Here is a 23,161-nt window from a genome sequence, read left to right as displayed (position 1 = left end):
AAAGATCTGTGACTCTGTGAGAACTGTCATAGAAGTAGAACTGAAAGAACTCGGTTACATTCAAATTCATATATGTACATTGAAGAAGACCGTATATGAACCGCTGATAATGTGCATCAATGTGCTGTCAACAATGACAGCTGACAGTAATATGGCAGATCTTCATTTTCCTCATATAACTTAATGGTATTCTGACCTCTCTACAGGGCTGTGTCTAATTTCTTAATACCTTGGGGATTGCCTGTGTTTTGAAAAAGCTGTTGAGAAGAATTAATTGCATTCCTAGCCGCTTGAATGCTGTGTGTGTCATTCTGCGTCTGCAAGCTAGCAGGTAATAAAGCTGCATATTGGAGGTGGGTGACAGACAGCCACACTTCCAAAGCCTCCAAATCACAAATGATTTAGTGATCATAAAATCCATTGAGAATTTGCTAATTAATGATGATTTATCACATGAATCATGACATAATTCTCTCAGCTGCCTTTACAGGTTTAAAGTATCGGTGACTGTATTGGTATTGGCAATATTGGCCCTGTATTTACTTTGGATCAATACTAAAATTTGCAGTATTATAAAGTGCTACTGTGTATGCAATAAAAAGAGGAAACATTGTGCAGTCTGTCACTTTGCAAACTGTCAATCTAAAGTACATCAGTGTTACATTGGTGATTATATGCAGTGCACTGTGTAAAATGCATTTCTCTTATGTGCAGTCTCTGGTAATGCAATATTATCAATGCTGTTTTTAATGGCCCACCTTGCAGACAGTGTTCAAGACTTCCAGTGTTGTCTCTCCGGGCTGTATGACGGCCAGGATGGGCTGGTTGTTCGGCAAACACACCCAGGAGGGTTTCAGGTACTCAGGAACCCAAATATCACTGTCTACATTTTGCTGAGGAAGACTTTTCACAGAAGCTTCTCTCTCCTTCTGAAAATAAAAACAAGCACAGACACTCAGCAAGTTTAAGTTTATGCATCTTTGAGCAGCTGCAGTGGCAGAAAGCATAAACAGACAAGGCAGATTTAATGCAATCGTGAAACTCACAAACAGTAATTCAGTAATGACACTTGTACTGCAGTACAAGCTTTTTGCATTGCATGTAGCACATGTTATATAGCTTACACTTGCATTTTTATGGGTGTGTTACTGTTTTTAAAGCATAATCTGTAACCTTTCGGCCCATCAGTCTGACCTACAACAATCTGGCAGCCTTGTCAGCTGCCTTGCTGGCTTCTATTCCCCCCATCTGTAATATATCTCCACCTATCGAGTAACAGCATTTATTCTTTCATTCTTCTATCACGCCAGCCTCCAATTAATCACTGCCTCTCCTTCTGGTGCCCTTTCCCCCTATCTGTACATCATTCCATCAGCTCTCTCCTCCCCATCTTTCATTCACGCCATACAATCTGCCGGCAGTTAACAATCAGGCCCGGTGGTCCCTGTCGAAATGAACTTCGACTTGGCTGTATCTGTACGCGTGTGTGTCTGTGTGTGAATCTGCGTGGTAGAGATAAAGTGAAACAAAGAGGGAAACAGCCACAGTAAACTACATGCAACAGCACATTTTTATATTCACAAACACAAACAGGCCACATGCGCAAACAAAATACAGACGCGCACACATTATCTCAGACAGACAACAGACTGGGGGGCCTGTAAGTAGTACCTCCCCCAACTCCCTGAACTCCCAGTCCTGCTCAGCACCATCTGGCTCCCCTCCTGGCCTATCTAGGATGCCTCTGCTGGAGGGTGGTGATGGTGTGTGTGGGGCGGCGGGGTTCTCAGATCCCTGCTAAACTCTCCTTTCCAGCTTATGCTAACAAAGGGATTCCCCAGAACAAACAGCAAATTAAAGCTGGGAAAGTCAATCAGATGTGAACATTTGGAGCTATTCTTGCTGGAAATGCTCAATGAGGAAAATCTTTGCCACTGATAAAGCATTTCCAGCTCTAGTTTACTGCCAACTACAGCACGTTACATCTTATGCTTTTCTTTACAGTCATCCCATACACTGCCAGCTGAAGCCTGGCGTGGGTGGAAAAAAAAAATTGATCTCTCTTTGTGCCACTGGGGGCCTGCACTGCCAGAGCAGGTTATTGCTGCAGACTTAGCTTCTGTCTGCTTGGTTCAGACTAAAGCCTATCTTTTCTCTTCTCCTCATCTCTGGTGCTTTTTACCAGTGCTCATAAAATATGGATCCAGCAGGCTTGTCCTATACAACCTATGTGCAACTGGACATTTTTCCTTAAAATTCATATAGATTTGTCGCATACTGGAAAACTACATTGATATGGTTGTCTTAGGAAACATGTTTTTCTTTCTTATGATATATAGCTAATTATTTGCAATTGTGTGCAAGTGTGGTCAGTACAGCAGTTACAAGAGAACACAGATGGTGTGAAACCAGCGAGTCCTATGGTAGCAAATGTCTGCATATTTGTTGAAACGTCAGAACACTAATGATGTGAACATATCAGATTAAATTTGTCTCTGTGGGATTAGCAGACAGAAAATCCCTCCAGTTGATAGCCTTTTTGATACTGATAATGATGGAATTGCCTGAAGCAAATTAAATAAAGGGACTCTGTCCACACTGCTCAGAATATTAAAAAACTGCTGCAGAAGATGACAAGGGTTGTTTATTCAACACAAATAAACCTGAGCATTGTCCAATGACGCTGAGAGAGACACAGATATTCTGCCGCTTTTAAAGCTTTATGAGTCTGCAAATGTCTCCAATCACTCTTCATCGAGGAGAGAAGCAAACGTCTGAAAATATTAAAGCAAGGGCTTTAAAAACGACCTAAAAAAAATGCTCAATGGTGCAGAAGGGTGCAGGGATTTTGTGCTTTCCCTTAGATAACCCACCCTGCAAAGAGCCAGAGCCCCAAAAGGATCTTAGTTAAGTGAAAGGAGGTGGAAAATCTAGTGATGTAGCTGGCCTCGGGGTCTTAAGAAGCCCATTACCCATTATACAAGAACAAAGATTCATCTGATGCTCCAGTGATTTTTCCTCTTGGTGTATGCAAAAAGCAAACAATGAGAAGAAATGAGTCCACAGCCACACGAACTCTGCTGATTTGTGGTGAATACCAAACTAATAAAGGGAGGAGGAGCTTCATGTTTAGCCTAAGGGAGGTTATTACTGTAAATGGTGCAATGTGGTTGTCAACTCCCTTTAATTTCTTGATGGGAAATGATTGCACTGTACAGCAGAAGTGGGAACACGCTGATACTGGATTATATGTATTTAGCACTTAATTTCACCCAGTGAGGAGACGTTCAGCTGCACTATTACTTAATGTTCAGCAGAAACAGCAAAACTGCTTCATCTTCTGGAATGTTAAAAGAGGGCAGACATAAAATATTACATCGACAACAAAATGTAATCTAATGTAGGTTTTTACACAAACAGAGTTAAAAGCTTACAGATTTTTCACTGGAGGAGTCTTCGAACACCTTCTGCAAAGACTTTCTCACTGGCTCCGCCCCATCAGCAAACACCTGCAATAACACAAAGCACCGCAAAATTAAAACACACATAAGTATAGTTATTACTTTGACACCAAGAAGCAGTTTCAAGCATAAACTTACGAACACACAATATTTAGCTGCAGTAGTATTTATATTTATTCACCAAAATCAAATTTTACAGATTTCAATTAAACATCAAGCACTGCAAAGTCACTCAAAGTCAGACGTACCTGGTCAATTGAAGGGTGTCCTTTGCTCTTTCTCCTAGATGCGGTGTCCAGACCCCAGAGTGAGGAGAAACGGCTTCGACGTTTACTGAAGGTGCGAGGGAAAGGTTGGTTCCGCCTTCTCATGCTGCTCTCTGTACGGGCAGACACCTGTGACAGTGACAGTTACAGAAAACACAACAGAAATGAAACAGACACCTTTAACACCCGAATGAAAACAGTTTGACACACAAAAGCAATCATTTGCAGCAGCTACTGAATACTTTCAACCTCTAATCCCCTTCAGTCACCTACGACTTGGCACAGGGAAACTTTTCGTTCCCGTTTTTTGACTTCTCTGGGTTCAATCAGAGCTCAAATAGTATGAGCAACTATGCATTACACTAGTATAGAGCTGGTCAGACATCAGACACGTACACTTCAAACATAACATCTTAAACCACTTTTTAGACTCATCTTCTCATTCCCCACATGAGAGGCCTTTATACTGTTATTACAGCCCAAATCTACTGTAGAAAGTAAATGAAGGAAAAAACAGAAATATTGCTTTTGTGACCAAAAACTTTGAATACCAGAGCTGAGAGAGAGAACAATTATATTTCCCTTTAGGCAAGACAAATGAGTTCATTTGAATATTTTTGCAATTCATTAATTAGTAGCCATGAACAATTATTTTAATTGCATTTCATTTCATTTCAGTAGTTTTGCGTTACATGTATTTATAAATGTGATTCTCCTTATAAATATGCCACATTTATCATATTTAAGCGATGCAATAATGACATTTCAAATTAGTCAGAAGGGATGTGGTAATAAATAGAGTAAAAAGAATATGAAAGGGACAGGAGAGACATAAAAAAGGATGGTATAAAATATGGCAGATAAGGAGAAGAAGACACTGAGGGAGCGAGACACAAACAAAGGAAGTGAGGGTGTAGGCAGTAAAAGGAGGGGGAGCAAGGGCCAGAGAGTGTTAAGCCTGTTTGTGGGAAAGTGCCTCAGGGATGCTAGCTTGCTAAAAGAGTTTGTATTGATCGACCAATCACACAAAACACTGTCAGTGCTTGATGTTGTGTGTGCGTGCTAGTGTATGTTTGGCATATCCGTTACCTTGCTCGTATAAAACTGCTCTGTAGAGAAATGTTTTCCATGTTTTGCTCTTCGTTTTTGCTCTTTCTTCTTTGGATGATACTACGCAGAGCTTACAGCTCAATGACACACAATCGCATAGAGATCAGGTTGGGTTTCATTCTGTACATTCTGCAGCACTGAGATAATAACTTGGGTTTCAGAGAGGATTTATAGGTAGAATGTTTTGCTTTCACTTTTCTCTCAAGCTTTTAGGATAGCGTGTATGTGATACATTTTAATATGTGGTGTGTGTTTGCTACCCAAGTCTGAATCTCTGAACCTTGTTAAAGTAAACCATCTATGTAACCTTAGCCTTGAGTGTTAGGCTTAAGAGTCACAGCTGTTTTTGCACACTTAGAATAAAAAACTTGCATGCATCACTATGACAGAAAGCAGAAATAATGCAGGTGTTCATTTCACATTTTTGATGCTACCAACACATCAACTTTGAGAGCTGGCACTTACTTATATCTACTTAAATTCCATCACTTAAACAAAATCTTTATAATGAGAAAATTATTGCTATAATTCACTTGTTCACCAGTTTTAATGTTGTGGCTAATTGCGTGTTACAGATAAAAACTCACTCCACTTTACAGCGCTCATGCTAACTTTGGGCCTGAGAATCAAACCAGCATACCTGGTTTGTTCATTTGTTTCATAACCTTGGGGTATATGGCAGTATCTATTTCTTTGAACATTTGTGAGGCAAGCAGTAATTCTTGCTTTCAGTAGGCGTATGTGACAAGGCACTCACAGGCAGATAAACACACCCACTCTTCAAGCTGGGCTGTTATTGAGGGTCGACAGTTGGAAACCTCTCATGCAATCTCTACACGGAACATGTAGAGACACGTGAGTCTGACTTTTCAGGTTTGGATTCATGAGCTCCGATCAAGTTTACTAAAAAATTGCAACCTGAAAAACACCTGGAGTGAATAGTCAGATACCAGCACTAAACATGTCTAATCATACCAGTGCATGGAAGGAGGAAACAGAGAAGATCCCCAGTCGTCCCATGGCAACTTTTGTGGGACGTGACGCGAAGCCCAGGAGGCGTTTGGGATTGGGAGGTTCACCGCCCTGCAGACTTGCCAGGTAGCAGCGGCAGCGGAAGAGATCTATGTGAAATCTCTCCAAGTTCTGCTCCCACAAGAAGATCTATAAGCAGCAGAGATTACAGAGTAAAAAGTCATGCGTGTGTGATTATGCAATATAAACAAACTTTGCTGATGAGATCCAGATTTATTCAGTTTTATCTCTAATGAGAACAACAACAAAAAATAAAAAGATAAAGAACCGACGCTGTGTTAGGTGGTTATTCGGCTGTTTCAGGAGAAGTGAGATGTGGGAGTACTGCAGCCCCTGTGGAGAGGTATTACTCACCAACACAGCCCCCACCAGTTGGTGACCTGCTGTTCTACGTGCAATGTATCACAGGGTGGGCCGTGGGAGGTGAAACACGGGGACACACACTCACAGTGAAACACAAAACTAGACTTAACGCTGCATTAGTTCCCGTGGTCACCTATGTGGAAGTGTGAAAATATTAACACAATTAAAAAATATAAAGAATTACGGAAGTAGAAGTTTGAATGTTTTTTCACATTTGTTTGTTCCCCTCACCTCTCCTCAGATTTATTTATAAAGTTTACATAAATATGTACAGATAAAATAAATAAATATAATTATCATTCAAATAATTGCAACAATTCTTATATGTTTTATATGTCATTATATTTCCACACTTTCCACTTTTTGATCTTTTATTTTTCTTTATCTCTGTGGTTAATCCCCATTTTCTTTTTTTCCCACAACTATATCCTTATTGGCAGCTCCGTGACTCAACTGAAAGAAGTCAGTCAATGACATAAACCCTGCTTGAGGCTTGTTTTCTTCTTTGATGCCACAGTTTCAGTTACTATGTCTTTACAGCAGGCAATCAAAGTGCTTCCTTTTAAATTGCAGCTCTTTTACTTGATGAGGATTAAGTGCTTTCTAGTTCCTTTTATGTTACATATAACAAGAAATAGAAAGAGCATTATGCAACAACACCAGTATAAAGACAGATGCAAAGACTTGCTAGGACAAGGAGGCTTATTGTTAATGACCACACTTCTAGGCTTTTTTTCTTTTTGTAAGATTTTCCAGTCAGAACTGGCTACCATCACCAGCAACTCCAGACATCCTGCATGGAATAAGCCTAAATCAATGTTCTTTTGAAACTGAACAAAAACGGGTTCTGGAAAAGATTTGAAAAAGTTGCAATGTTCTTAAAAGACCTCTTGAATCTAAAAAGATTAGTCAGGTTTACCTGTGTGCTATGTGTCTGTATGCACTGCGTGCAAGTGGACTCGCATGTGTTTCTAAATGAGCGCCAGCTGGAATAAGTGAAACCATTTTTGGTTGGAAAGGCTGCTTTAGAGCATTTTTGCCTGGATGACGGCATGCTGTAAAGATGATTTAGTGCAATGATTTCAGTGCCGGAGAGTGTCGGTGCAGTTTAAGTCACATCTATAAACTGCCTTCAGGTGTTTTCATTCAAATTAACTGGAAGATAAAGAGGTGAGGACGGTTTTTAGCCATGAGATAACAAACCTCCCTACAGTCGCATTTTATGGGCATAAAGTGTTATTAATTTGCAATAATATGACAAAATTAAAGGGCATTTGTCTCATAGGTGTTGTTTCTGTAATGCTCCACCACCTCATGTACAGCTTTAATCTGTTTGACCACTTTCAGTATGTCAGACTCCTTGACACTTAGCTCCACTTTTAGCCCCAAACGACCACCCGATTGACCCCATACCTGCTCAAGTATGGTCTTTCTCTTCTTGCCATCAGTGACAGTGGACAACTGCATGTCTCCCATTTTCTTCATTTTCTCATCCATATCAATCTTCTGCTCCAGCTTGCGGATTTCAGTTCGCAGCAATCGCACGGTGTCCTCCCTGTGGTGCTGCCGAGCAAGAGCAGTAGCACACGCCGAGTGGATCGCCGTGATCCAGTTTTCCAGTTCTGTTTGGCCTGATGTCTGAACAGAAGGAAGGGACCATGACAAAGTGAGTAACGATAGTGAGCAGATAAAATAAAGAAACTGACAGCTGAAAGAATTTAATCATGACTTCCAATATCGGCCTCTGGGAGGAAATGGTCATTATAATCTCATCATCATTTTATTACTTTCTTCCCATTCAGTGAGGAGAGCTGTCATGAATATAAATAGACAGATTTTAATATTACACAATGGTCAGTCTGGTGGATCACTGTCACGGTGTGACAGCGTGGCCTTTAAACATGTCAAACATAAACACAAGGACACAGGGCTGCCTATCTCCAGCACATGATGAACATGTATTGGTGTGCCACATGCAAATCCCCTAGAGGAAAATAGCTTCCAGTTTCCTGTTTCTCTTTATGTTTGATGCTGGTATGTACAGTAGCACCAAATAACAAAGACAGGATATAAAAACACTTGACCTGTATGCATGAATGCCAACCTGATTTAACTTTAACTTGCATAAAATATTGTCATGCCAACTCAGCTTTAAGAGTAGCCGATGTTTTAAATTCCAGTGCTTCTCTCACCTGGAAGAGGAAAGCATCTCCCACTGAGTTGCTGAGACAGAAGACAAAGTCTTTCTTGGGATGCTCAGGTACAGCTTGGACAATGCTGTTCTCCACCCACAGCGCGTGTTTGTGAACGCTGTTGTGGTCGATACCTGAACGCCCATCGTATTCATACAGGAAGAGGGTGCAGCCTTGAAGAACGCACAAAAAGAAAGGAGTTAAAAAAAAAAGACAAAAATATGTTTTTTTTGTTTTTTTACAGAGGTTATAATAAGTACCCTTAAATCAATTTAAACATCCTTCCTTTCCCTGAACTTTATTTAAACAACGATTATAAAACGTAATAGTTTAATACATGAACCTATTTTGCTATCAGTACAACTAAACCTATAACATTACATTATGAAGATAAGACTGATTTATTTTTAGCATGATGCATAGAAGAGATGCTCTATCTTATGCATTTCAACAGGACAGGATCGGATTAGGCATGGATTTCGCCGTAAAATTAAATTGTGATGAAGCTGAGGGGAGGAAAATGCAAGGCTGCATTGAAGAGCGTGAGAGAGGACAGCAGAGGTGAAAACCAAGGGCAGGGAATGTGTTAAAGCTTATATGAATGTAGTTTAACAGCAGAGAGAGTGTATGGAAGATTAAACAGCTTTGGGTTGGTTATCTGAATGAGACTAAGATTATTTTCTTAGTTGCAGAAGCATTTGAAACCCAGTCACAGAGGCCACAAGCCAGGAAGCTGCTAGTGTCGGTCGGATTGCGGCAGCAAGTTCATTCAACTTAAAATCTGTGCCAACTCAAACATGTGGCACAAGAGAGGTGTTAAAGAAAGGAATGCACATAGGGTGGAGTGGGTGGAGACAAATGTCAAGGGTAATGTGTGAGATAAGGATAGCAGCAAGACTGAGAGTGAAGGTTTACAGGAAAGTAGTGAGGTCTGCTATAATGTAAGGCTTGGAGACGGTGGAGCAGACACAAACACAGGAGACAGAGCTGAAGATGCTAAGATTTTATTGCTGGAAGGAGAGAGAATAGAAAGATTAGAAATCAGTAGATCAGCAGGACAGCTCAGGTTGGATTTGGACATAAAGTTCCAGAGGCAAGGCTGAGATGATTTGGCCATGTGCAGAGGATATTTTGGAAAAGTGATGTTGAATAAGGAGCTGCCAGGCAGGAAGGAAAGAGGAAGACCACATAGTAAGTTCATGGATGTAGTGAAGAGGGACATGCTTGGTTTGCGTGACAGAGGAGGATGCTAGAAATAGAGTAAGATGGAGGCAGATGATCCAGTGTGGTGACCCCTAAAGGCAGCAGCCAAAAGAGTAAAGGTGCAGAAGCATTTTTATGTACTAACAATTGTGCTTAGTTAAGCATTCATAAAGTACTCAGACTGAAGCTGGATGGACACCTGCTGCCTTACAGTTTCTGCCTATCTATCAGTCACACGCAGGTAAAATCCAACACAAACATTAAACATAATAGTGCTGAAAATCTGTGCAACACCTTTCAGAGAAACCCAGTATTGTTTCCACTTGCGTCTCGCTGCAGGTTCCACCTTCTTGTTTTTCTTATGAACCAGGAAGTTCTTCACAGCCAGAGTCCCTGCTTTCCTGACTGTGCCGTGTGCACAGCTAATCAGAGTGTCAGGCGGATACATACTACTGAGTGTGCCGCTACTCTGCTCATCACTTACAGCAGAGCCTGCCTCCTCTGTGCAGTCTCGGCCCCGATTTGTCTGACGAGAAAAGATTAAGGAATTAGAAATACACGGAATTTACCTATATTTTAATAACATAGGAAAAGTGTAACTAACCCAGGCTTGATTGTCTAGCTCCTTCCGGAAATTTTCATAAACTCCCCCCTTGCCTCCTTCGCCTCCTCTTCCGTCAACTCCTCCAGCGCTGCTGCTCCCACTGTCGCTGCCATTAAAAAAACTGCTCTCTGTAGCTGAGTACACTGAAAAAGAGGCAGACATGGCCTTACACCGCCGGGAGAGCAGTTCTCCTTCTCCATCTATCTCAGGGGCAACGCCATCAATCCCACTGTCGCCATACTCGCTCCCCTCGCCTAAAACACCAGAGATGTCCTGTCATCCAGAAAAACAGGGTAGAAACAGATTAAGCATTATTAATGGACGGAAACTGGTTTATTTGCACAAAATCAGACAGAGAAGTAACAGCTTCAATCTGCATAACACAAGACGTTAATTCTCTCACACAGAACTGACAGCGTAGGCTGCACAAGCGGTTTCTGGGTTTACTTTTGTTTGTATACATGAGTTGGCAGTTGCATAAGTGCACTTTAATATCCTTTTGTGCTCATTTTTGTATGAATTTCTGATTTAAAAAAAAGGCTTTCCACTTTGAGTATGAAATTTTCTGTGCTTTCACCAAACTGAGTCTCCCTCTGTTCTTTCTTTTTGTTTCGCTGTGCTGTCAGTCTATTTATATCTAACAACCCCCTCAGCCTGACTAAATGAATATATAATAAGCACTTATGGCGATCTCTATCCAAGGGTGCTTGGGGGTTCTGGGAATGCATTGAAAGAAAAGCTTGGTTCAGTATTTTGGTACTTTTTGTTTAGCAACTTTGTTTTTATCAGTGACGCACGGCAACTAGGGAGGCATGGATATTATTATTTATTCTACTAATTTAGCTTTTATGTTTACCTGCATGAACGTTACATAAACTTTACTTTCCTCCTCTTACCCTTTGATTTTATCTGTTTTAGTAAGATGACAAAGAAAATCCTCTAGATAAAGTTCAAAGTTCAAAATGTCTTTGTCGTTCAAAGCTCAGTATGTGAGCAGAAGTCCCACGGTGACTTTCTATCTGACTATCTTTCTGTGTAATCCTCTTCCCAACTGCACAAATATACAAACATGTTTGGATGCTTGGATTTGCAAAGATATAACATGCATATACACCAGTCCAGAGCACAGACAGGAAATTCCGTTGGTTGTCAACAACATGTTAATTACTTGATGAACTGGTGTCATGTCTGTGATGCCCCTGAACTTCCTGGACAGCACTGGTAAACAAAGTCCTCAATTATTCTAAGTTTAGAAGTCTGTATTTTTTCCAATACTGGAAAAAAATAGAGCAAGAAGACTTTTACCCTTAGTCCTGTTCCATCTGCTTTCAATACTTATCGGTATATATATTCATGAAATACCTGAGTAGTCTGTGCGCGTCGTCCCTGGAAGGTAGGGCAAGGTGTAGCCGGAATACCGAGCCCAGTCAAGCCTTCAGAAAGGCAGTGTGAGCGTCGGCAGGGGAGCGTGAAAGCTCCATACCCCCCACCATCATCCTCTGCTGGAGACATCAAACCCTCCTCCACTTCCCCGTCTCCGTCGCACTCGGCTTCTCTGCAGTTTTTTATGTAACGGCTCCTTTGCCCCCTGAAGCCCGGACTCTGCTGGCTGCACAGATGGTCCAGAGACGATGCCCTCTCAGTTGAGCCTGGAACACACACACAGGTGGTTATTGCAGAGCACAGTGTGTATTTGTGGGCAAGGTGAGTTCTGATTACTGTCAGGTACTTTCAGTTACCTCTGAAACATTTGACCTTCTCCATATGTGCCTGTGTCCTTCAGTGAAAGTCTGTGATTTTTCTTGAGTGATTATGAATCTGTGTGTGTGTGAGGCAAACCCATACATTATTCTGAATGAGACGACCACCTATGGCAGTGCTCAGACCTTCAGCGGTTGAGTTACCAGGTACCGCCTGCTGTCACACTGAACCCCTGCAGCTCCTGCACAAAACCAGTTAAGCTAACAACCCTGTGATCAGTTGAACTGCTGCAACTGATAGATGGCAGCTAACCTTCAATCAGCAGATTTTCTCAGATCATTTTCTCCCTACTCAGTGAGTGCCTGCAATTTTCCCACTACCCTCCCCCTCATCACCTGTTCACTGAATCAAATCAACAGCTTTGAACATGTTCCCCTGAACTTTTTTTCCCCCCACTTATTAGCCATCACCAGTGTAGCTGTCGTTATTTTTGGACAGCTACATTGTCTTGTCTTTTGCTTTTATTTGTTGTTGTTTTTTAAATAATACAAATAGAAATCTTGAAATATATTTTAATTCTATTGTATCAGAAAATATGTCGGTGAAGACTTCAAGTCATCAAATAAAAGCATAGGCCCCACATATCCTGTCACTAATGATGTCTACATTTCTGAATGAGAAAACTACACATGCTTTCTGCAGGTCTATACAATCTACCGGTAAATATGATGCTTTTGCTTCTGTGTACATTCTCACCTGTGCTGCCTTTGCTGCCTCTAGGGCATCTAAACTGCCCCTCCTCCTCTTCTCCTCCATCGACCATCTCCTCTGTGCTGGTCAGATGCTCCTGGCTGAGGTCAGACATAGAAAACTCCAAGCTGTCTTCTCTCCACATGTCTGCTGACTTTGATCGCTTCTTTTTATTACTTGCTCCCTCTCGGGGTCCTTCAGTCATTTGCTGCAGGAACCTTTCCTCTGCAATAGTGTCCCCTTCCCCCGTTGAGTCCTCTCCTCCATCCTGGGCAATGGTGTCTGCCTCTGAGGTTTCGGGAGTCGGCGTGGCCAAGGGGTCATCATCGTGCTGATAGGACTCCGGCCTCATTGTCATAGCGACGCGCTGGGTCCAGTGAGGGTTGATGCCAAATTTGTCAAACTCATCTGCTGCATTGAAAAACTCTAGTCCGTTCTCTACCAAGGACTGAGGGATGCTCGGGGTGCTGGAGGAACGGGTTGAGGCTTCAGAGTTTCTGTGATTCTGCTTCACTGAGGAAGAGTGCCTCGAACGGCGGTTGATTTGCTGCTTGTTGGAGACACGGAGTGAGCGGGTCGTGTGCTTACGGGAGAGATGTCTCGGCACATCACCATGGATACTACTCTCTCCATTTTGACTCTCCACGTTTCCCATGATTCAACTGTGGATCAAGTAATAAAGTTTGCATATTACATAATTTAGACAACTTCTTCTTAAAAGATCAGAAACCAGATACAAAAGTAGTTTAAAATTATTCCGTAATGTTTGCCACATCATACGGTATAAGATAATATATTTGCATCTTTACTTGTATGCACAAAGTTTATGAATCACAGAAAGTCATTAGCACACACAAATTGCATAAATGGGAGCTGGTGTCTTATCTAATGGTGAGTGAACATTGTCAAATTCACAAGTAGCAGCACAGATTTTAGACAACACGCATATCTGCCATCTGTTGTACATGGATGACTTGCTTTGTGGAGATCAAAGAAAGAAGAAAGAGTTTGAATTAAATAAGAAAATTAAAAAAGATTTAAAAACTTAATCAGTCCTTTCTGTTAAAGGAGGCGTCTGGCCTTGAGATTTTGTTAGTAGCCTTAAAATGTGTTCATTTCAACTACAAAAACTGTCAAATACTCAAAGCAGGTGCCAGACCCCTGGTCAGATATTCTGTACTAGAATATCTATCTATGTAAGGTCAGTCGATTTTGATAAAAGAAAAGAAGAAAAATAACCTCACAACTGGCAAAAGTAGTGGTTTAGATATACAACTTGTTTCTGAATCAATATTAAATTGACAAATCTGTCTTTTAATTGCAATGTCAAAACATTTAAACAAATATTCCTTGTGTGCCATACTTCTAAAAGTAAAAAGGTTTGAACCAGCCCTCTGCAAGATCTAAATTGCTGGTAATGAAGTAGATCAGTGTGCTGCATGAGAGGTTTGATGGCACATTAAAACTTATGGCTCAAAAGTATCAGTGGTCTCATTTGATTTGCACAGCATGCTTGGATGTGTACGCACATTATATAAAAGGTTTGTTAAAAGTTTCCTGCTTTTCCATTTTATCCCAGCCTGCTGTTCATAATGCATCAAAACCTTCTTTGCTTTTCTAAGTGCCTATAAAATATTCAAAAAAATGAAATAGCTGAAGTTATAAATCTCTCAACTCTGACTAATTTAAGTGTTCTGCCAGTGCACTTTTGAACTCCAACACAAATGCACTGCAGCGCCTTTTCTCCCTGAGCAGTGTTGAAATTATGCACTAACTATATTCCCAACACAGAGAATCAAAACAATCAAAGAAATCACTTTAGAGCTGTGTTATTTTCATCATGAAGTTATCTCAGCAGCCCACTTCACCTCAATCTCTCTGTTACACAAGCACATGGAAGTGCTGAGTCAAAGGCTGTCGGATCAGTTTGTCCTCAGAGAGTCACACATCATCAAACCCACACCATCAGGTTCTCAGTGTGGGCTCGAGCTGCAAAGACACTGGTGAAAAAATCTGCCTTAAAAAGTAGTTGTTTTTTTGCTTGTTTAGTCTATCAGTCCTTAAAAATCTATTATTTCTGGAGATTTGTGCATCATTAAAGTGTGAAAACTGTAGTTACCGATGATTAAGCAGCCACATCACCAGCTTCCCCGCATCAGAGCGTTGCGATCCCATAATCCTCCACACATCCTCATACGGTGGTGTCAGTCTGCCCTGACAGAAACAAGGAGAGAGAGAGATCTTTAGCAGTGCTCTCACAACTTCAAAGTGACCTGATGTGTCAAACGCACACAGAGAAGAAGTGAGAAGACAAGTAGAAGGAAGGAGTACCTGCCCAGTATGTCACATAAAGCTGGTCAAGTAAAGCTGAAAAGGCAGCTGTGAAGAATGCAATATAAGACGGTCTGTAGAATATGAATGTGGATGATAAAAGGGAATAAATCACAATGGTTTTTAAGATAATGCAGTTTGACTAAAAAAAAGACAGAGAAACAAGAAATAATCAAATGCACACATATAAACAGCTCATCAGAAACAAAGAAAAGACGTATTGTCTGAGCCTGAAGGGTTTTTTTGGGGGGAAGGGAAGGGGGGACTCACAAACAACCACAATTTCTTCTAACTCTACCCTGAAACTCACTGCCCACCAAATCCACGCAGACGTGTACCGGCGTGTGCACAAAACATTTTGGGAAACACCCCCTATTTCGGTGCAGACAAAGAGAAGCGCACACACATACACACCAACAGCAAAATGACAGAAGATGAAAGAAGCTATGGGAACGATTTTGTGCTTAAGACTCAATTAAATGATCCATGCCAACACGACCTAATTTTCTCTAATACCAGCCCTGAGCTGCGTAGAGTAGACCGAGATTTCCATAATGTGCTATGTATAGTGTGAAGGAATGCAAGAGCAAACATGCTTGCTGTTGTGAACATTTGCCCAGTAGTTAGTCTGCTGCAAACGCATTTGACTGCAGCCGGATAAGCCAATAAGCAGGAAAATGATGGAAGAAAGCCCTCGTGTTGCCATGTACAACAATGTACTTTCAAAGCATATGGCCACTAGCGCACTGTTTGGAGCATCTGTTTTGAGATACCACATCTGGTGAGTCACCTGTTTTTCGAATGCAAAAGCATCAATTGTTCCCCCGAGGTCTATGTTGCAGGTTTAAGTAAAATCTTAATTTTACTAAACTTTGACTGCAGCTGCTATTTTTTTCTATTAGTGTTGTTGTTCTATATACAGTAATCTTTTTTTTTTTTAATTCTCTGGGGCACAAAAACAATAAGTCAACCGTGTTACAGTTCTGGGAAATGACACAGAAATGAGACTTTAGATAACAAGAAGTAAACAGGACAATAAGAGAAGTGAAGGCATCTGATCAGAAACCTGATGGAAACTACAAAGAGGATTTTCAACTCTGACTTTGCACCACAACACCATGTGTGCAAACGCATCCGAGATAGGCTAGTGCAGCGCATCCCAACCCCAGCTGTGGGAAGCAGTTACATAAGCTGAACTTGACCCTGATACAGCTCTCCTGCCTCTCATGCAGTCCTTTATATCTCATCTCTCCTACACCCTCTGTCCCACTGAGGCCGACCCACATGCTGCCCCCCACCCACCTTAAAAAAATAGGCTGAATATTCATTTTGGGCTCATGGCTCCTCTGCTGGTTCATTTTTAACAATTACTATAAAAACAGGACTTCATTGTCTCAGCTGGAGTGCTTTATAGATAGATTAACATGTGGAGTAAATGCAAATCACTAACACACAAAAACACTGATGACCCTTTCACTGAATTTACATCCTTTTTGCAAACCCATATATTCTATAACATACAGGCTATGTCGGGAAGGTGCAAAACACACACACAAATGCACAGGGGTCAAACAAACAACACAATCCTGAGTGACAAAACACAGGGGAAATCAAACCACTGCCTTTCCTCTGGCAGTGTACAGTCTAAAATGTTTAGTCTCTTCATTTTTCCTCTTCCCGGTGCCCCCCAGCAAGGCACCGCAGAGGGAGAAGGGTAACAAGGAGAGGAGGGAGAGCTCTCTGTTAAACCCCTGTAGAGCTGAGAGGTGAGGCGAGGCTGGAGGCGAAACACATGAAGAGGGGTGGGGGGAGGTCGAGTCTGGTACAGACAGAGAGGGAGGGGAAAAAATACTGGGGTATGACAAGAAGTTTGATAGGGAAAAGTGAGAAAATGGGAAGGAGGAAGAAATAAAGACGGCGTGAGAGGGAGAGATAAAGTCAGAGAAATTGGGGGGTCCTATTGTTGCTGAGCTTTAAGAGGATAAGTAGACATGTGCTCAGTCTGCCTCTCTTCAGGCTTAATTGAGGGAGCCGAGACAAAAGGGGAAACATAATTATTCGCTCTCTTTCTCTCAGCCTCTCATTCTCGCAGTATATTAACGCATCGGGAGAGTGTATTACCACGGCGCACCGTGCAACAGCCGCCAAAGCATCATTACCATGCACACATGCCCACTCGCAATCAAGCACACACATGCACACACACACACACAGAGGGGACAAAGAAAGAAAACTGGAGACAACAAAATTCCATATTTAATCTCCACAACTGAAGATAAAGAAGGTAAGCATTGTCTAAATATGTCACAAACAGCAGCACTCACATCTGTCTGACTACAAACCACACAGGGCCGAGGATTACCGGGACTGGAGGCTCCTTTTACCTGCGCTGCCGATAACAGCTCTCTACTGGAGCTGTCACATTCATTGTGCCACATTGTGACTGTTGCATTAGTCAGTTGCTCAACACCTATAGGCCCGCACGTCTATCACCTAACGCATGAACGTAGTTTGCTGTGGCACACGGCGGAGTACTGTGGAATAAAGGCAGGCGCACACTTTCAGTCAGACACACCTGCAGGATCCCAAGAGAAATGAGAGCTGGTTTTTCCGAGTCACAGCATGCACTCACACTTTTTGGAAAAATACCAAAGGCCTGTCAGAACACACTCAAAGGAGACACACCCTACTCTCCCCTGCCAATCTTTTCATCTCTGCACCTGTCTCACAGCACCGCCCTACGTGACACACAGCTCAGCTCAGCAGACGCAAACTGTACCTGATGCTGATGTAGCTCTACACTGTATGCAACTGAAGCCAAACAAAACATGTCACTTGTTGTCTTTCATCTCGTCACTGTGTTGACTGTATTCTGGAAAAAAATGTTGCAACCAGACACACTGAATTTTCACAAGTGAATCACTGAGCTCACTGTTAAAGACAACAACTCATCACGACATCATAGTATTTTACAAATTTACTTCTATGGCGGCAAACAGTCTCTCACATGCTTTTGGGCCGCTTTGAAGCCCTTAACGACACTCTTTAGATGTGCTTCATCCAAAAACCTAAAAAATGATGCTTAAAAAAGGAGATCAAAAGAAATAAATCCAATCTCTGCTAAAGACTGCAACAGTGACTACGCTAAACATTGCTGAAACCAGAAAAGCTCCCAGCTTGACTGACCTTTCTTTACATCTTCAAACTACAACACCCCCCACGAAGCTCTAAAACACATGACGTGATTATTGGAATCACCCTTCCCTGAGGCCTTTCTCCTGCACCTCTCACATTCTTTGAATTGTTACCATTTCTCCTCCCACTTGGCGGAGTGAGGTTTTATGCTTACTCTGGGGAGTTAAAAAAAAAGGAATTACTATTGGAGGAAAATTCAATCCAAAAACAAGTCCAGACAGACTGCCATGGGAATGTGACAACAAGGCCTTATCAGAGGATCTCTATGCTCCTCTTTTTTTCCATGCGCACCTGCACACACCACATGTTAGCAAACCACCAAACTTACCAAAATAAGAGCATGTTTGGGTGCAGGAAGCCTCTTGGTCCAAATGAATAAGAATCACTGGGGTTATTCACAAGTATGCATCTGTTTGCAAACATAGGTGGGCACATTGTTCACATTTGAGGAGGAACCACGTCTATCTAATGCCAAGACAAGAGTCAGATATGCTTTTGAAAATATAATAATAATAATAATAATAATAATACATTTTATTTGAGGGCGCCTTTCAGAAACCCAAGGTCACCTTACAAAAAACACAATTAATAAAAGGAACAATAGTCATAAAATACATAAAATAAGTTAAAATTACAAAACAGAGCGTGACAACAGATAAAATCAGCATTAAACCATTGTTGCGACGGCAGTGCACGCTCCGCCGCACTCCCACAGTTCTTTTGAGACAGGACTGCCTGAGACATCACCAGCAGAATTCCCTGGAAGAGGGAGATTAGCTTCTATTCATCCTTCCGGGATCTGACAAGGCACGCGCCCCAATTCTAAGCTTAAACACACATGCAGATACACAAACAGTGTGTGGCTGCAAGCACGAGTCTCGACTCCTTAAATCAAACATTAATTTCTTTTAACTGGCGAGGGACAAATGATAATTCCTTCCTGAAGAGGGCTTTCATTTTGAGGCCACAGAAGCAAAACGCAGAGATGACAGAACAAAGTGGAGTGGAAGGATATGAGATGATTGTTATTCATTCACTATGTTCCCCACTGCTTGTCATCCTCTAACACAGAAGCGGAGAAAATTAGACTGGGTTTTATTTTAGTAGACAAAACAATTCCTTAAAAAAATGTTTTTGGAAAGCTAGAAAAAAAATGTAGCACAGATTGGCAATGTGACGTAAAAGACTTGAGATTTGGGGTCAGTGTGGCAACCGAGGATCATGTTTAAAAAAAAAAGATAAAGGCCAGTGGAATTCACTGTCAGCCAATTCACTCTGCTTGGCTCCTCAAGTGTCACTAACCTCATTAAATACGCTCCTCTGGCTTTCTAAGAGCTTACGCTCTATGCTCCTTAACTCAGATTTCAGCTGACTGTCTCTGCAGCAGGGTGCAGTCAGGGATTACCATATTTTAAAGAAGATTTTCTTCTACCTCCCGCTCTCCATTGAGCGAGGAGCCTGAAAGAGTCAATGAAAGTGTGTAGATTTTGATGCTCTGCTCTGTAGCTACTGCTACAACCTCAACTATCAGGAGTCGCTGCATGAATTCAAAGTCAGGAAACCCCACAATTTAACCTCCATTACAATGCAAGGCTTTTACACTAGAAGATCAAGATATCTCTGTATTACATCCAACTCAGACTCTTGTTGTAGGTTAATATGTGACATGATAAGGTCAAAACCACATGTTGTAGCGGACTGACTGGCACGTGAAAAACTACCGTGTGCGGTTTGTTAAATATTAATAAATCATCCCCTTTTTTGCCATTGCTCAATCAACGCTCACTCGTCCTTCCTGATGAGATGGTGATTGCGCAGACAATCGGTTCGCAGTCATCAAAACCAATCAACTGAATATTCATGTGGTGATTTTCTGCTTCAAATATGTGAGGAGGAGTAAAAGAAATGGGCGTGAAAACATGTTGGAGGAAGATGAGTCAAAAGAAGGAGAAAAAGATGAAAAAAGAATGACGCATTAAACTAAAAATTGGAGTCAAGACGAGGCAAAAATACAACTAATCTGTTACTATTTTTAATCAAGTACAGTACTATACAAAAGTCTCAAATATTATGCCTCCAAGGAGCATGACTTCCAAATGATTTTAAAAGAAGTTCTTGGGTAATAGTTCTCCAGTCTTTCTGTAGGTCTTTCACAGTTTTGAATCTTTTGGCAATCACTAATTTTCAGTTTCATTGTCTTTGTTTGTTTGTTAAGTCATTTAACACTGATCTATGAATCATAAATGGAACCTAACTCAAGGGATCACCAGATATAACAGACAACAGCAAATAATCTTTTTGAAATTGACCCCCTAGGTGATTTGTTACTAGGAGCCTGTTGCAGAAATGTGCAATTTATCCACAATTCTTTTGTTATATCTCCAAAAAATGGCAACGATAACACAGGTTGACAGGCATATAATAGTATTTTTGCACCAAGGTGAATCCCAAAGAGCTGTAAGAAAGAAGACAGCAGAAGACATGGCAGGCCTAACATATTATCTCCACCAGATAAAAAGTCAAGACCTTCAGAAACTTGGTGGAAAAACTCCACTAAACATCTGACCTGAGAGATGCATCGTGCCCTTCAGCTGATTTATCTACAGATTGCCAAAGCCTCATCAGAAACAGTCTCAGTCCAAGGATAGCTGTCAAGAACACACTTTTAACTCGGAAAAGACACCAGAACTTGGCTGAAAACAACAGGAATTACAGAGTGATAAATTCAAATGTCTGGGTTCAAATCATCAGCGATATAAACAGGAAAGGTCAGGAGTGAGGTATCTACAGCTATCTGCAACACGGATGCGCTGTCATGGTTTGAGGCTGCGTTTTAGTCAGTGGTATTGTCAAAACTGACTTGAATTGAAATTACTAACACATGCAATACCATCTGCAAAGCATCTGATTGGCAGCACTTTTATTTTTCAGTATGTTAATGATCCCAAACACACTGCCAATACAGTAAAAGCATAAATATCAGTGATGGCCTCCCAAGAGCTCGGACCTTACCATTAATCAAACAGTGTGGGAAATTTTGACAGAGAACAAAAAAAGGCAGGGAACATACAGATAATAGCTCTGAATATCCTTTAAGAAGCCTGGAAAACTATTCCTGAAATTACAAGAAAGCTTGCCTAAAAGGGTTCAAACTGTGGTGACGAATAAAGTCTGAACTGATCACCTCACCAAGGTTAAAAAAAAATCATGGCCAAATCCAAACAATCTTTATATTAGCATCTTCAGAAATGTAAGTCAAACCCCGGCACTGCCACGAAGTCACACACTGACACACATCAACAGTCAAAGACAACCACAAAGTGCTTTCAATGGAGCCAAATTGGCGGGTAATACTTCTGTTGTGCTCTGTGCTGGCGGAAGGGACGGTGAAAAAACAGAGTGAGAGTGGGTGTGAGAGAGGGATAAGAGGGTTTTAGGCAAAGGTAGACTGATTGAGGTGGGAGGTTGAGACAGGGGGATGAGATGAGAGAGGCAAGAGAGTCTGAAAAAAAAGATGATGATGGTGGTGAAAGGGGGATGAGAGGCTGTTAATGCGGCGGGGAGCTGGTGGAATCGAGTGTTGGGCCACAGGTAGACAGATGAGAATGATGTGTGCTGAGGCGGAAGGAGACACGAGAGGTAAAGAGGTGTAGTGGTGCTGATAGGTCCTGAGGGGCTGATAGAGATGGATGTTGTGTCAGTTCAAAGTAGGCCAGACGTGAACAGACCTGATTTGTTGTCAGTAATGACATGACTGCAAGACTATCAGAAAAGAGAGCCATTGAAGAGGCCATTGTGTGTGTTACAGTGAGTTAGGAGGTGACCAAACCACTGTCTCTAAAAATGATGGGAGCAATTGTTCCAGGAAAACTGGTAGTTTGCTACTGTTTTGATGAAAAAGCTCAAATATGTTTGCAGTCTTTAATTACCTTTCAAAATAAAAGTTGCTTGCAGAAAATGGGAGTTATGCACATTAAACACAAAAACAATTAATCTTTGCACACAAACTGAGATTATCCACATTGATGTAATTCTTTGACTGAGTTGTTTACACAGGACTTATAGGATCCAGTCTTTCTAACAAATACGAGTTTACACGATCTGCTTGAAAATGGTTATTAACCCAGATATGTAAATGGACTTCTGTGCTAATTCCACGCCTGAGCTCAGTGAAACAAAAACAGCAGGATTAATCTTTAATTATTACAACTATACCAGTACAAGTTTACTTATATTATTGAAAATGATTCAACATTTCAGAGTAATGCCAAGAGAGTTAATAATACACAAAGCAACACTGTTATCACTTAATTAAGATTACTGCTAAAACTATAGTACTACCCTAATCATTACCAGAAAGCAAGAGCGAGGCTTTGACACAACAACAAACTAGGTAAGGCGTAGATTAGTGGGTACCGTGGGAGTACTAGAAAGCGAAAATTAAAAATTAAGGGAAGAGACGGTATTGAGACAAAAGCGGGGGAAAACATCAAAGTATAAACCTGTCAGAGGTAATGTAATGAAATATGTTAGCAGCAGAGGAATGGGCAGCACAGAGTGAGGCCTGAGGGAGTTGGGGGAGGGGAACAGCAGGATTTGGAAGTTATCTTAGTGCATCCGTGCACCTGAGTCAATAGCAAGGATAGCAAACAAAGTTTAGCTTGAAGGAGACACAGGAGACAATGTGTTGCAGCGAGGGACAGGGGTAACAAATGCTCAGGAAGAATGTGACAGGCAAACATCGGCTCACTGTGCCGGCTCTCGGGTCAACACAGGTCACAAACCACCAAAAACAATACAGTTTAGTTCTGGGAAACTTAAACCTATACACTATTCAAAGGAATTAGAAGACGAGATCGTTCAAAATAACATGAAAATAAAAACACAAAACTATGGCAGTAGCTGAAAATATAAGCTGGAATTTCAAGGCTAGGTTTGCAGCACACATACTAT

General features: G+C 41.4%; 1 protein-coding gene across 1 annotated transcript in view; it reads right to left on the bottom strand.

The window, feature by feature from the left end:
* Positions 1 to 23,161, bottom strand: part of tiam1a (TIAM Rac1 associated GEF 1a) — a 51,231-nt gene that overhangs the window by 21,708 nt on the left and 6,362 nt on the right. The window contains exons 2-12 of the mRNA XM_082549989.1: positions 14,802 to 14,896; positions 12,689 to 13,344; positions 11,594 to 11,880; positions 10,232 to 10,504; positions 9,922 to 10,153; positions 8,425 to 8,597; positions 7,646 to 7,870; positions 5,813 to 5,998; positions 3,710 to 3,856; positions 3,435 to 3,509; positions 759 to 929 (exon numbers count right to left, since the gene is read on the bottom strand). Coding sequence (XP_082406115.1) covers positions 759 to 929; positions 3,435 to 3,509; positions 3,710 to 3,856; positions 5,813 to 5,998; positions 7,646 to 7,870; positions 8,425 to 8,597; positions 9,922 to 10,153; positions 10,232 to 10,504; positions 11,594 to 11,880; positions 12,689 to 13,337 — 2,418 coding nt within the window. The 5' untranslated portion in view covers positions 13,338 to 13,344; positions 14,802 to 14,896. The remainder of the gene's footprint in view (positions 1 to 758; positions 930 to 3,434; positions 3,510 to 3,709; positions 3,857 to 5,812; positions 5,999 to 7,645; positions 7,871 to 8,424; positions 8,598 to 9,921; positions 10,154 to 10,231; positions 10,505 to 11,593; positions 11,881 to 12,688; positions 13,345 to 14,801; positions 14,897 to 23,161) is intronic.

This window comes from Aulonocara stuartgranti, assembly GCF_965226115.1.
Source record: "Aulonocara stuartgranti genome assembly, chromosome: 10".
NCBI classification, from domain to species: domain Eukaryota; kingdom Metazoa; phylum Chordata; class Actinopteri; order Cichliformes; family Cichlidae; genus Aulonocara; species Aulonocara stuartgranti.
The sequence above is the reverse complement of the archived record's forward strand: the minus strand, read 5'-3'. Positions and strand labels throughout refer to the sequence as shown.